This window comes from Coffea arabica, chromosome 5e (assembly GCF_036785885.1).
Source record: "Coffea arabica cultivar ET-39 chromosome 5e, Coffea Arabica ET-39 HiFi, whole genome shotgun sequence".
Classification (NCBI taxonomy): Eukaryota; Viridiplantae; Streptophyta; class Magnoliopsida; order Gentianales; family Rubiaceae; genus Coffea; species Coffea arabica.
This window is the reverse complement of record NC_092318.1, coordinates 52505471-52521116: the sequence shown is the minus strand read 5'-3', so window position 1 is coordinate 52521116 and position 15646 is coordinate 52505471. Positions and strand designations below refer to the sequence as shown.

Sequence of the window (15646 nt, the reverse complement as noted above, 5' to 3'; positions counted from 1 at the left end):
AATTTCTCATAATATTGCTAAAATTAAAAATCGTCACAAAATTGATACTGTTTGATGGAGGGTTCTTGATTAGGAATCGTCGCAACTCCGATATGCGGTTTCAAGTAAAAATAATTTTTATTTTTATTTATTTTAGGTTGCTTCAATTTCCTTTTTTTTAATTCCTTCAAATCATCGCCGCTCATCCGCTCATTTGATTAGCGGCGAAGGTTTTTTTAAAATTTTTCTTGCATCGCTCATGAGATGAGCGGCAATAAGTTTTTTTTATATTTTTTAATTTTTTTTGCATCGTCGCTCATGAGATAAGCGGCGATGCAAAATCTTGTGATATATATTTCATATATGGAACAATTCCTATTCCTGTAAGGAAATGAATTGTTCCAAATAATTGTTCCACAATGCAATCAGAGAATGGGGAAACCTGGTGTACATATATTCAAGACGGTTGTAGACGTGGTGCTTTTTCCATTCTGATTTATGTTATATCCTATTTGCCACGTTGAATGAATTATATGAAATGAGGATCTCAGGCTATGTATTACTTATTGCAGCCTTCATCTTATTCACTAGGGGTGAAATCGAGCCGAGTCGATCTCGAACTCGACGCAGACCACCAGAGCTCAAGCTCGAGCGAGCTGGAGAAACAAAGATCGAGATCGACTCGACACAAACATATGCAGACTCGAACTCGACTCGATCGAGCTCGGCATGTACCTCAAGCTCGATATCAAGTCGAGTACTCGAGCTCGAATGAGCTCGAATTGATCTTGGTTCTTGCACAATTCCTACTAATCTAAAGAATTCTCAACGATGGGCACTGAGCACTACTAATTTGTACTAAACAATAAACTAAATTGCACTAAACATTCGAATTAAAGTACATTAATATCAATTGAACAAGATTAATTGCAATGCAAAGAAATCAAAACTTAGAAGCCATAAAGTCTTGGAGCCACATGGACAAGACTTAGAAGCATGCCATTGCGTATAGCCAACCATAGGGTCAGAGTCAGACTTCACCAGACGTTTCAAACCTTCAACAAGCTTGGGGAGGTCAGATGCAATCTTGCACTGCACAGCAACACGCACGACAGGGGAGACAAAGAACTTCATTGCTCTAATTGGATGAGCATCATGTGCAGTCAGATCAACGCAAAGATTAATCTATACATATTACACCACAAAAGCTCCTGATAGAACTCAATATGAGCAAGTTTTAAATTTCTCCTTGAAGAGGTAAACTAAAGAGTCAATCCAACCCATTTGGAATTCCATGCAGCAACATTTTGCATAAATGAACACAAACAAAAATTCACCTCTCTGTTTTATGAAGCAAGTTTTCCTATCCTGGTTGGTATACAAACCATTGATTGTAAGATATTAGGCACCCAAAAACAAAAGGGAATAAAAAACCCAGCAAACACTAACTCAAAATCAGCAAATAGGAATTTCCACTTGCAAATCATCATAAAGCCCAGATTGAAAAGCAACATATGCTTCTTACCCATCCAAATAACTGTTCTTTGGACATTCTTAACATACAAGTCCTTTTTCTCTACCGGAACATGGTTGGGACCTATGATTCTAACCTTCATGCCAGTAGCAATTTTTTTCAGAAAACACACGGCCAAAAGCAAAGAATCTACCTTTGTCAGATGCTGGAATCATCTTGGATACATAGAGCATAACCTGTTCCTTGGGACATACCTGTCCATCTTGTTGACAGGTTAAGATAGGCCGAATCCTTTCTCCCAGAGCCTGTCGAAGGACAGTTTCTGTTTGAACACACACACACACACCCTCAATACAATCAACCACCTCCAATGCAGCATCAGTAATACGAAGGGCAGCAGCAGCAGTCACCTCAGATGAGAAATCAACATGCCCAGGGGAATCAATAAGATTAATAAGGATTCAAGATTCAAGAATTTTAGCTTCCAAAATTCAGAAATTTCGCAAAAGAGAAGCAATGAGAAACAAAAGGACAGGCAGATTAAAGAAACACCATACGCATGCAGAAACTAAGTGGCCATGATCCACATTAACATTCCTATCATAAGCACAAGGGTTAGATCTTATGAGCACTTACCAACCAAAAAAAAAACCAATCACGGTCACCATCACCAAACAATATATTCCAAGCACAATTTCTCAGATTGAACTCCAACATCAGGATATTTCATATTAAAAGTTGTAGAAGAATTAAGAAATCAAACCATAACAAGCAACAAAATTAATCAAGCAACTGCAAGCCAACTCTTGCAAGAGTACACACACTTAAATGGCAGCGAACCATCTAAACAACATGAACTACTAGCTGCCAGGTTAAGAGAACTACCAAAAAGGAACTACCAACAGTATTGAAGATTGTCTTTAAATTTTCTAATTCCTGGAATAATTTGTTGCATTAAATAAAACTGCATAAGATAGCATCAAAATTATTCTCCAGATGACCTACTTAAGAACATAACTGAATATTCTCATTAATCTCATTAATATACTAGCTAGCTAACACTTAATAATCCAACTGAAATCAGTGCATTTTCACATCAAAGAAAAACCCACAAACATGTTTAGAGCCAATGTCAAGAAACTTACCAATTCTTGGAGCTGTCGCGCCAACTACCGAATCACTTGTTGAAGGAATCGAGCTGCCCTCCTCCATTTCCTCAAAGGTCCAGTACAGCAATGGAGAGGGAATGGGGTATGCAAATGGAATATATTGAATCGCAGGCTGCAGCCCCCAATTTTTTTGGTTAGGGTTTGGAGATTAAAAATTAATATTAAACTTATCAAATTTAACCTCATAATGCACATATTTACTACACAAATGCACAATAAGTACCTCAATTTGTCAAATGCAGCTGTTGAAATTGGTGGGTTTTGATTTGATTTGAAATTGTTCGGCTGCTCGCGCTACTACTGCTACCTACTCCATTTTGAGCTCCAGGAGAAGGAAGAAGGAAGAGTAGCTTGAACTGCGGAAGTGTTTAAAGCTTCAGATGTCTCGACTGTGACAGTTGAGAAGATGAGCCAAAGACTTGAGAGATTGGGATTTGAGAGTGAAGGCTGAAGAATGAACTGAAGAGGAACGAAGAAGACGAATGAAGGACAGATTCATCATTTCATCGTTTTTAGTTTTCAACCAAAATTACATATTCACCCTTCATTATTATTACAATATAGCTGATTAAGCCCGTAAATATTCTAACTAACAAACCTAAAAGGGTAAATTGATATATAAAATATACATATATGCCACCGAGCTCGAGCTACTCGACGAGCTAAAATTTCTTGCTCTTAACTACTCGAATCAACTTGATTTACTGTAGCGAGTAGCTCGAGATCGACTCAAGCACGAATTTTCTCGAGCTCGAGTCGAGTATCTAATCAAGCTGCTCGCGAGCTCGATTCAAGCTACTCGAATTCTCTGCACCCCTATTATTCACTTATGGAACCTGGAAATGATCACAAAACTAAGCATTGCCTTCAAGGCTGGGTTTACTCCTTAGTATGCCGCTTGCGTTTTATTAAAAAGAGAAAAAAGAATAAGGAGAAAAAAGGTATCGCCACTCATCTCATGAGCGGCGATGCCAAAAAAAAAAATTTAATATGAAAATTTAAGTTAGTCAAAAAATTCTTCATGATTAAAAAAAAATAATAAATATGAAAAGAGATCTGCATTGTTAAATGCAGAATTTGTCATAACTTGGAAATCTTTTGAAAAATCTACTATTTTATATACCGATAAATGCGTTTTGTAATTTGGATAAAAGATTATTCAGAAACTCTTTTTTGAAATTAATATGTAATACTTTTCTCAAATGTGATATATGAAAGATGAAAATACAGTCATAAAGGTGACACTTTTTCTGATATGATATACAAGAGATGAAAATACAATCATAAAAGTAACTAACAACGCATTTATATATAATAGAAAAATCTTTACAAAAAAATATATCGTATGTATAGTGCAAATCTTTCTTGTTTATTTGTTCACTTAACTATAATTATCTGGTACATAAGCTGGTCAAATTTATGATTAACAAGATATAACATTTATTTTTTCACATCATTGTGCGGGACAGCATGACTTGCGTTTAACTTGCAAGTGTTTGATGTCACCTTGGAAGTCCTGTTCCTGAATTTGTACTTTCTTTTGTTTGGCCTCTTTGGCAAATGAAATATATACCTCAATAAAAAAATGAAGAAATATATACCACAAGATTACTGCGGCTCATCTCACGAGGGCGATGCAAAAATATTTTAAAAAAAAACCTTCGCCACTAATCAAATGAGCGGCGATGGTTTGAAGGAATTAAAAAAAAGGGAAACTGAAGCAACCCAAAATAAATAAAAATTAAAATTATTTTTACTTGAAACTGCACCTCGGAGTTGCGGCAACCCCTAATTAAGGAACAGCACCAATTTTGTGACGATTTTTAATTTTAGCAATATTATGAGAAATTCACCCCTCTTTGCCCTTAGCCCACATAAAATAATTATGAAAAAAAGAAAGAAAAAGAAAAAGTTGGATGGCGGCAGGGATGGCATTACACAAGATGAGGGTTCTTTCTTATTTTTTTCTTTTTTCTTTTTGTTTGGTTAAAGAAGGCTGCTAAAGTTTTAACTAAAACCAAAAAAAGAAAAAGATGAATGGAAATTATGCCTCAAGTCTTGCGACCCCATTCCTGTGCAAGTGTCCTCTAGCTTACTTGAGTGTTTGATTCGCAATCATAAACATTTTAACTTTTTTTTTATTTTTTTTATTTCACATACAATTTATAATAAATAATTTAACTAGAACTAATGTAGTTCTAAAATGACCACAACCTTTGAATCTCAATTTGTCAATTTGTCATGTAGATTATGATAGCCTCAACCTTTCACTCTCAGTTGGTCGGGTACATGAGGACAGTCTCAGCTTTTTCTTGGCTTAGGAGCTGAAAGGATCATCGAGAAGAATATCGCGGTTTCCTTCGTTTTTTGAATTTTTTTCTTTTCTTTAAAATTTTTCTTCAACTTTATAAGTATGTGACAATGTGAAGGAAAATTTCAAAAACTTTTACGATTTTTAAACCTTATTATAGACTCTGTTGAAGTAAAAACGAAAACATATGTTGAAGCCGGTGTAAATTGATTAGCATGAGAGTTTAAATACAAAACCTGCAGTTTCCTTTCCGTAAAAATATTAATGTAACACTTTTTCAATTTTAGTTACAATTATTTATGTATTTAACATAAATTAAATGATTCAGAATAAAATGCTCATAAAAAGCCAATACTTTACTCATCTAATGGATGAAAGTCATAAAATATTAATACTTTATGGGCCATTTCTTTTTTTAAAAAAATATTTAATTTATATTAAATAGATAACCTACCGATTTCCTTTTTTGTAAAATATTAATGTAACACTTTTTGAATTTTACTTACAAACATTGATATATTTATTATAAATTAAATGTTTGAAAGTAAAATATCCATAAAAAGTCGGTATTTTAAATAGATAATGCGTATTTGCCATAAACTACACCCCTTAAAGTTTATTAATTGTTAATTGATTTATAATATTTTGTCATTCATTGGACATGTAGCAGAAAGGGTAAATCTGGTACAAAATTCTAATTTCACTCCCTAAAACAATATTTTAATGGTTTGGACTGAATTTGCAAATGATTAGTAAGTTCAGGGGAGATCAGTGAAATTTTTCAAATCACAGGGGAGGTCAGTACAAGTGTCAGAAACCTCAGGGGAGGTTTCTGCAATTATCCCTTTTTTTTTTCTTTTTTCTTTTTGTTGGTTAAAGAGGCCTGCTAAAGTTTTAACTAAAAACCAAAAAAAAAGATAAAGATAAATGGAAATTATGCCTCAAGTCTTAGGACCCCCATTCCTGTGCAAGTGTCCTCTTGCTTACTTGAGTGTTTGATTCGCAATCATAAATATTTTAACTTTTTTTATTTTTTTTATTTCACATACAATTTATAATAAATAATTTAACTAGAAAATTACCACAACCTTTGAATCTCAATTTGTCAATTTGTCATGTAGAATTGTAGATTATGATAGTCTCGACCTGTCAGGCTGTCATTCTCAATTGGTCGGGTACATCATGACGGTCTCAGCAGGTATGGCTGTAAATTTGATTAGCGTGAGAGTTTAAACTTTAAAGCCCTTAGAAACAGAAATACTGCAGATGGACGATCATCAGAGATCCAATGTCCAAACCATTAAATTCCTAGTCTTCTTTCACAAACAAATCTATCTGTGTACCATGAAGATCCCTTGAAATAGATTTCTTTGCGTGTTAATGTATCAGAAAAACCGAAGATTGCCTCAGTCTCTGCGCGCCGCTGAGTCACTGATGATCAAACCAAGTAGCTGTACAATTTAAATGGGGACCAAACAACAACTCTGGCTTTATTCAATTCATTTGTGCGCCACCAAAAAGCAAAGAAAAACAGAAATTCTGCAGGAAATGGGATGGTAGGTGTTCCAGATTTGAGCCACCTCAGTAACCCTCTCGAGTCTCTGCATCGCACCTGTATTTTCCTACCCTCTCCATCCTCCACGTACGTCTGCTAGTAAGGTGTTCCCTGCTTCTGCTAAATCTAAATCCTAATACAACCAGCTCAAAAGATGCATTGTTGAAATGAATTCACGAGATCGAGGTGGAAAGCGCCCCATTTGATGATCGCATAAAGCAAAATGCCTGCATGCTGATACATTATGTATGGCAGCATTCGCAAGGGCATCAACGTGTAGCCTTGAATCAAGAATCGATCGACACCTCATCACAAGTCCACCGATCCAATCCTCCGCATCTCACCATCTCCCTCAATTCTACCGAATTTTCTCCACTCGTCGAACATGCAGAGGTCAAGCTCTTCTATAAAATCCCCCTCATCCTCCGGCTCCTACCACTCACCCCACTCTACTTCTCAAGCATTAAGGGAAAAAAAAAAAGGGTGATTAGTGCAGAAAGTGAGGAGAATGGCAAAGCTCACAGTCCTTGCAGCAATTTTGCTGGTGGCCCTTTTGGCTATTGCTTCAGCCACGGCCCACCGAACTACCATAACCACCACTGTGCTGGAGGATGAGGAGGACCCAGGACAAGGAGGGCAGTCGCAGAGATGCCAGCAGAAAATCCAAGAGCAGCAGCAGCAGCTCTGGCACTGCCAGCAATACTTGTCTCAGATGAGCCCTTCTGACTTGCGCATGTACCCGCTGCCGGGGCAACAAGAGGAGCACCTCCGGCCCTGCTGCCAGACCCTTGAGAACTTCGACGAGCAGTGCGTGTGCGAGGCGGTTATGCACGTTGTGAGGCAGCAACTGCAGCAAGGTGGAGGCTGGCAAGGGGAGGAGATGCAGCAGCAGGTTATGCAGAAGGCTAGAAACCTCCCTCGCAAGTGCAACCTGGAACCACAGCAGTGCCAAATCGGAGCTGTTTTCGTCTAGTAATTAACTTGTGTATGATGAACAAGGTTCACTTGGTTTCCGGCTTTTCTGGCTGGAGATTGAAGTGATGCCAATCCCCAATGTAGTTTAATAAAAAGCACATGATCGTGTGTTTTGCTATGTGCCTACCTACTTTGTAGTTTTCTGGCAAGGTGAGTATGACCTTGTTTCTGAAAATGCTCGTATTTTCCTTCTTCAGATTCGCAAGCAGTGCTGATTTTCCCTCTTTATTGGGCGTGAACGGGATTTGTTAACTTCTGTCATGCGCCAAGACACAAGATCACTGGAACAACTAGTACTGTTTGACCGTGATTTTATTTTTCATAAAAGCTAATGGCATAAAAAATCAAAATCTCAGAAAAATAATAAGTTCTTGGTCCCCTTGCGCATCCTGCAGGGCTTTAGGACAATAGTATTGCTCAAAAGCTCAAAATTGTCATCAGCTCATCTATCGAGTGTGCTCGTGAATTTAGATTTTAGATTCTGATTTAAAAGATCAGATTTTAAGATTCCTCACTTTAAAAAATAAGTTCATTTCATGTTTTGCTTTTATGTCTAGATTTTTTTGTTCATTTTTTTTTTATTTTTAATAGAAGAAACAATTATCAGAAAGGTAGAAACATTCACGTTCTCCCTTCAAATTGCTTTAGTTTCTGAGAACTTCAAATTATTAGTTTCTAATGCAATGCAGCCAAACGATTTACTCGAACGATCAAAGATCACATAGCAGCATAAGTGCGATATAGACACCTGGCAAAAAGAAACCTACTCCAGAGAGCCTGCCTAAGCCCCAAGTAGCACTACTGCTAACCATCTCATCACCAAGTTCCCAATATCCATATTAATGCTCAACTTTTTTTTTCTTCTTTTAGAAAAAACCACCTAAGAATCGCATGATTGCAATGGCAAAGTTGATCAGCCTGGCTACTTTTATAGCTGCCGTATCAACCGTAAGTGCAGAGTCTTTGCCACTCGGCATCACCGTCAACCCCCGGTAATCCAAGGAGTCGGCTTTCTCCCGGAAAGCTCAGGCGGATCATGCGAAGAGCAGCTCAAGAGGCAGCAGCTGGACCGCTTGATTGAGGGGCTGAGAGGAACTCACGCAAACATTTCTACCAACACCATCACAGACCAGCAGCTGTCTGGAGTTTCTGGCTTTCGGTAATGAATGCCGCTGCCAAGCCATAAAGCAGGTGCTAAGGCAGGAGTTGGAGGAAATGGGGGGCAGTTGGGAGGATGATCCGGAGCAGGAGATAGCTAGGAAGGCAATTAACGTTCCTGAGCAATGCTCACATTCAACCCCTCCCATGCCCCATATTCCAAACAAGTCTTTTCAGAACAAGGACCAAGCAGGACTCGGGGCAGGGACGGTTGCACCTGCAACCGTCCCTGCCAATTTTAGCTCATTTCAACTGCGCGTAACATTGGTTCAACTGCGCGTAACTTTTTTTTCACATGATGTATTTTCACAACAGATAGTGGTGGGCTCCACACTTGGCGCGAATTTCGAGTAACTTTTTTTTCACATGATGTATTTTCACAACAGATAGTGGTGGGCTCCACACTTGGCGCGAATTTCGAGTTACATGGTGTTATTTCAGCCGCACAAAATTTTGAGGGCCAATTTTCAGCCGCACAAATTTTTAACCGTGCAGGACGGTCATACTGATGACCGTCCCTGCCCCAAATCCGACCAGGTGTTATGATTTATATTTTGCACGTTTGAGGTGATTCTCAGCATTGATCTGGTCAGAATGCTCTTTCGACTTTCTTGCTCGGCTCAAGCATACTTTACTGGCTCAATCCTACACCAGTTTTCACTCGGCTGCACAATAACTCAACAAACACAAATCAGATTACCAACCTTCTGATCAGGGAGTCGTCCTTTTCCTATTTCTTACACCAGTTTTCACTCGGCTGCACAATAACTCAACAAACACAAATCAGATTACCAACCTTCTGATCAGGGAGTCGTCCTTTTCCTATTTCTTAAGTCCCCTTGTTATCAAGTATCATATTTAAGAATTACCTGGTTCATGAAATGAATTAGAAAAGCCTAGAGAACCCGAATTAGTCATGTCATACAATAACTGGCTTAGAACGTTCCTAAATCCAACAAATAAGTGTTCCCCCCGATCAGTCACGAAAGATTAAGCATTTTGCAATGAACCCCAACGATTTACAATTTACGTAGGAATTTGCACAGAAGAACAGGAGCACTCCCGTGCCTGGTTCGACGCAATCTACCCCACCCCGCCTCTTGTAATTCAACACAAAATTATCCCTCCTTGCGAAAAGCTCACATCGAGTAAAGTAAGAATTTTATGAACAGCAAATCACAATATTTAAGGGCATATATTAAAGGACATAGTAAAAGTTCCATTCTCAACATGATACTCTAAGAACGAAAATGAAATTTTATTCAAAATAAAGGTAACACAGCCAATTTTCCCATAACAAGCTGTTTAACAAACAAACACCGCCACCAATCCCAGAAAACACGGCCACAAACACTATTAAAAGTTCCATACAAAATGGCTTTATTTGACGGTCCGACCACCCATGCACAATAACACCAAGGCAAGTTCAGTTCAACACCAAGACAGCTTCAACAGAGTACAGCATTTAGAAGCCACCGCGCAAACGGAGGACAAGGTGGAGGGTGGACTCCTTCTGGATGTTATAGTCAGCCAAGGTCCTGCCATCTTCCAATTGCTTACCAGCAAAGATCAACCTCTGCTGGTCTGGTGGGATCCCCTCCTTATCCTGAATCTTAGCCTTCACATTGTCAATTGTGTCCGAACTCTCCACCTCTAGGGTGATGGTCTTTCCGGTCAAAGTCTTCACAAAGATCTGCATTCCTCCCCTCAACCTAAGCACCAAGTGAAGGGTTGACTCCTTCTGAATGTTATAATCCGCCAGAGTGCGTCCATCCTCGAGCTGCTTACCAGCAAAGATCAACCTTTGCTGGTCTGGTGGGATTCCTTCCTTGTCCTGAATTTTTGCCTTGACATTGTCTATGGTATCAGAGCTCTCCACCTCAAGGGTGATTGTCTTCCCAGTCAATGTCTTGACGAAAATCTGCATGCCGCCCCTCAACCTCAGCACCAAGTGAAGGGTGGACTCTTTCTGTATGTTGTAATCAGCAAGAGTCCTTCCGTCCTCAAGCTGCTTGCCGGCGAAAATCAACCTCTGCTGGTCTGGGGGAATACCCTCCTTGTCTTGAATCTTAGCCTTGACATTATCAATGGTGTCAGAGCTTTCCACTTCGAGGGTGATAGTCTTCCCGGTGAGGGTCTTGACGAAAATTTGCATGCCTCCCCTAAGACGAAGCACCAGGTGGAGGGTTGATTCCTTCTGAATGTTGTAGTCGGCAAGGGTTCGGCCATCCTCAAGTTGCTTTCCAGCAAAGATGAGCCTTTGCTGGTCGGGGGGAATACCCTCCTTGTCCTGGATCTTGGCTTTGACGTTGTCAATAGTGTCGGAACTTTCAACCTCGAGGGTAATAGTCTTTCCAGTAAGGGTCTTCACGAAGATCTGCATCCCACCCCTCAAACGGAGAACCAAGTGGAGGGTGGATTCCTTTTGGATGTTGTAGTCGGCAAGGGTACGACCGTCCTCGAGTTGCTTTCCGGCGAAGATGAGCCTTTGCTGGTCTGGGGGAATGCCTTCCTTGTCCTGGATCTTGGCCTTGACATTGTCGATGGTGTCCGAACTTTCAACCTCAAGGGTGATCGTCTTTCCGGTGAGGGTCTTGACGAAGATCTGCATTCCACCCCTCAGACGGAGGACCAGGTGGAGGGTGGACTCCTTTTGGATATTGTAGTCAGCGAGGGTGCGGCCATCCTCTAGTTGCTTTCCAGCAAAGATCAACCTTTGCTGGTCTGGGGGAATTCCTTCCTTGTCCTGGATCTTGGCCTTGACATTGTCGATGGTGTCAGAACTCTCGACTTCGAGAGTGATGGTCTTGCCCGTAAGAGTTTTGACAAAGATCTGCATCTGCTCAGATGGAAGATCCGAATTCAGAAGTCAGAATCCAATTAATCGAAAAGAAGAACAATCACAATGTACAAAGCTAAAATCTTTCATGTATCTATATGCATCCACGGCAGATTAACAAAAAGTCTAATTTAAAATATAACTTTTTGTGCATCAAAATATCGTAGAAAGATGAATTCCAGATCCGTAAATTCCGAAAAATTCATAAGACCCCAGACCATAGATCTGATATTTAATCAAACCAGATTTTGGTAGTCTGACTTTAATAGAAAAAATATAGTACCAGAAAGGAAATAATCCTTACTGGGCAACAAAATAAAAATTTCTAATTTAAAAAACCGAAATTTCCAAACTCGCAAAACCGTCCCATCATCCAAAAATTGTCTAAATTCCGACAATAGATATGAAATCCCTAACCAAATATTTATACCTAAGATGAATTCTTATCTTGCTATGAAGATAAGATAAAGAAGAACAATAATTGGAAAAATATTTATACCTAAGATGATTTCTTACAATGAATATAAAACAAATAATAACAAGAAGATAATCGGAAAAAGCCAATTACCTTGACAGAGAGAAAGAGAGAGAGAGAGTAGAAGGCTTTGACAAAGAAATTCAGAAATTGGAGCTGTGGACAGATGAATGAGCGATTGGCAACGGAGGAGATGGGATCAATTTAAAGACGTAATGACCGAATTATTACGAAATTGCCAGCCTGTGTCTGCCTATTGGGAAGGGACACGTGTCATCATGAGGTACATTGCACCAAACCTACACGGCAACGGCGAAAGGAATCCTTCTCCTATAATTTATTTGCTTTCCTTTCCTTTCTTTTGCGTGGCGGAGATAATTAGGAGCGCCTCCCTTGTCTTGTCTGTACGTCCGCTCGCATCACGCAGACTGGCGCTTAATGATGTGGATGCAATTTAAAAATATAGTTTTATTAATTATTTTTATATAAAATTTTTCTTGCCAAAATAAATTGTAGTATTTTAATCTATTTAAAATTAAATAATGATTACTTTAGTAGTTATAATATTTAGACTCAGTCATCTTGTGAACATGTATTTAGATGAGTTATGATTTAAAATAGTTATAAGCAATTACTATTTTAGTAATTTATGTAAGTAATGTGTGATTTTCATGAGAGTAAAGTTGAACATATATAAAGTGACAAAAAAATGTCTATCCCAAACCCCTATTAATTCAATGATTGTAGATATAAAGTAGTTGTACAGAAGTGGCAAATTACTCAGAATATGGTCAAGAAAAAAAAAATTCTGCCGTCAAGAAAAAAAAAAGGGCTGGCAGATAGATGTTGAGCACCCCGTGACTAATTTGCTTTTCATTTTTTTGCCTATTTTGTTTTTATATTGCACAATAAATTTATATTTATAAAATTATATAGTACATTAAAAATTACATAACAATTTTAACAAATAATTTTTCAACAATTTGAGAACTGCATCTTATTGTAAAATGAATGAGATTTTTTGGTTAAAACGGTCTTTGTTTAGTTTAACATCTTATAGAAGTAATTATTGATTTAACAAATCTGTTTTCATCTAGTTCTATTGTTCGAATTTGGAAACGTAATTTAATTAACTCCAAAAACAGTTGAATTTAGTACATCAAGCGGCATAAATTTTTAATAAAAATAAGAACGAAATTGTTGTATTGGAAAATGGGTGAAATTTTCAACATTATTTAGTGAATTTTGTACATGTCAAAACAAATATTGTGATAGATTTTATTTTTTAATTGAGTTTCATATTTGAAATAATTGAGGCGTAAATATAACAGAAATGGTTAGGATATCAAATATGATTAAAATTAAGGAACATGTGCAATTTTGGTCCTCCCAACGTTTGGTCTATGAGTTAAACTAATCCGTAATATTTTGACCAAAATAATTATCTCTTTGCAGATTTTTTATTTTAGCCAAATTTAGAACAACTAATACAAAACTATAATATATAACGGTCAAATCAAGTTAGAATTAGTCAAAAGTTTGACTTCATATTTTTTGGTCTCTTATGTTTTAAATAATTATATTTCAAATGAAATATAATGTGAATTATATTGAATACATAAAAAATGTGGTATAGTTCTCATTCAAATCCTTAAAAGTAATCCACGTTGTCAAGACATATTAATCTAAAGAGCATCTTTTCGTTATATTAATTATCAACAAATGATAATACATACATCATATATAAAAGAAAATTTAGTGAAAAAAAGAAAATTTTAATTTGAATATATAGTAACTTTAGTTGTAAATAGTATTAGGATATGAGTTTCAATCGGTTATGATCAGGTATTATGATTATAATAACAAATAAAGGTGATTACCAATATAAAGAGCTCACATGAATTTTTAAAAAATTTCTTGCCATTTCTTCTTGTCTTTCCTTCATATTAAATTAAATATTTCAATAATACAATTTAATGTATTTATATTTATGTTCATCTTAAATTGATAATTTTATTGAATAATTTAAATAATTATAAAATCTTTATTTCAATTGAAACTTAATAGACAACTAGTTGAAATGCCAAAAAAAGAAAAAAGAAAATATTATTCATTCGACTCAATGACATATAGTTACTTATATTATAATAGAATATTTAATTAACTATTTTAATTTATCAAATATAAGTATTGGACATTAGCTGATGAATAAATTTTTAAGAGGACTTTTATTATAATTTTAAAATATATAACATTTTTTATTCATGCATAATTCGCTTTCTTCGGTGCCCGAATATACTTCTTCGTGCATCTCCACATAGTAGAGTTGGCCTCCTTGCATTGCTTCTACTTCTTATGCTCAGAAAAGTGAAATTTCCACCGAGAGTTTGCAAATTTTTTTTTTAAAAAAATTTGAGCCCGGCAGCCAGCTTTTTTTTTGCAGAAGTTGTCGGCTACCGGCCCTTGTCAGCCCGGCAGCCGACAACTTTAAAAAAAATAAATTAATAAATTCCCACAGCCCGGCAGCGATGTCAGAGCCCAAAAAAAAAGACTGACTTTTGGGTGCCGGGCTGACACGGCCCGGTACCCATAGATTTGCAACAGACCATTGTCAGGGCGGTAGATGTCCGAATTTTTTTCTCTCGACCATATTCTGAGTAATTAGCCTAGAAAAATGAGCTATTTTCTTAAGAGGCAAGGGTATATTTGTCAATATATTAAGTTTTAGAAAAAGTGATACTTGTTTTGGGGGAGTGGCTATTAATTCAATGAATGCAAGGATATGAAATCATGATACAAATTTGAATAATTAAAATGATATAATTGTCTTAAGAAATAAGGGCATATTTTGTTTACACCAATCCCTTCGTTTGGTTTTAAGATTTCATTTTATTATTCATATTTTATGTAAAAGGAAATCTATATTTAAAACTTGTGTTTTGATTATCTAAATATTTTGTACTTATGTTTTTTTCTTAATGTACTATTGTCTTTGGAGATTTCAAAATTAATTCTAACCAAAATGTGATGGTTTAAAGATTTCATTTTATTATTCATATTTTCTGTAAAAGGAAATATATATTTAAAAATTGTGTTTTTTCCTAATGTACTACATTTGGATTAGTTGTTTTTTTGAGTGTATTTAAAATATTTTAATGTAGCAATGTAGGTGAAAAACTTTTACTGTAGATGAGGTTATTTTTTGTGTTATTGAGCCTATTTTTTGTGCTTTTGAGGTTATTTTTTGTGTTTTTGAGGTTTTTTTTTGTAATTTTTTTTGTTTTTGAGGTTTTTTTTTTGTTTGTATGTTACTGTAACATTGTATATAAAAATCTTGTTTTTAAAAAAATGACCAATCCAAATGCAGCTTGAGTAAAAATCTATTGTTTTAGTTAACAATTTAGTGCATACTATCAATTGAGTGCAAATCTATTCTTTAGTTAACAACTCAGTGGATACCATCTAAGCTAAGAAATATTCATTCTCCAGACAATGATGTTATTACTTTTATTCCCGATACCAATAAATTCCAAATGAAATAAACAATTTCAAACATAAAACAACTATCAAAACATGCTTTTGTAGATAAGTAATGCTTGGTGCTTCGAATAAACCGATAACATGCTTTTGTAGTTTTGTTTGAGGATTTTTTTTTTTGGTAGGTGGGAGCTCTTCATTCTAGGATCTTTAATTTACAATCATTCTGTTCAA

General features: G+C 36.5%; 2 protein-coding genes and 1 long non-coding RNA gene across 4 annotated transcripts; 1 reads left to right on the top strand and 2 right to left on the bottom strand.

The window, feature by feature from the left end:
* Positions 1-831: 831 nt before the first annotated feature.
* On the bottom strand, positions 832-3093 carry LOC140006754 (uncharacterized). Of its 2 annotated transcripts, XR_011814564.1 has the most exons (3): positions 2846-3093; positions 2599-2734; positions 832-1863 (listed from the first exon to the last, which is right to left on the bottom strand). It is a non-coding gene; the product is annotated as an uncharacterized lncRNA (long non-coding RNA). The 2 variants fall into 2 exon arrangements; XR_011814563.1 differs by having other exon boundaries at positions 832-2734.
* Positions 3094-6911: 3818 nt separating this feature from the next.
* LOC113689626 (2S sulfur-rich seed storage protein 2-like) lies at positions 6912-7659 on the top strand. Its single transcript, XM_072049257.1, has one exon. It carries the CDS (start codon positions 6997-6999, stop codon positions 7459-7461), a length of 465 nt encoding a protein of 154 aa, XP_071905358.1. The 5' UTR covers positions 6912-6996; the 3' UTR covers positions 7462-7659.
* Positions 7660-9860: 2201 nt separating this feature from the next.
* Positions 9861-12160, bottom strand: LOC113689026 (polyubiquitin). Its single transcript, XM_027206859.2, has 2 exons — positions 12029-12160; positions 9861-11460 (listed from the first exon to the last, which is right to left on the bottom strand). Exon 2 carries the CDS (start codon positions 11458-11460, stop codon positions 10087-10089), a length of 1374 nt encoding a protein of 457 aa, XP_027062660.1. The 5' UTR covers positions 12029-12160; the 3' UTR covers positions 9861-10086.
* Between the last annotated feature and the right edge of the window lie 3486 nt (positions 12161-15646).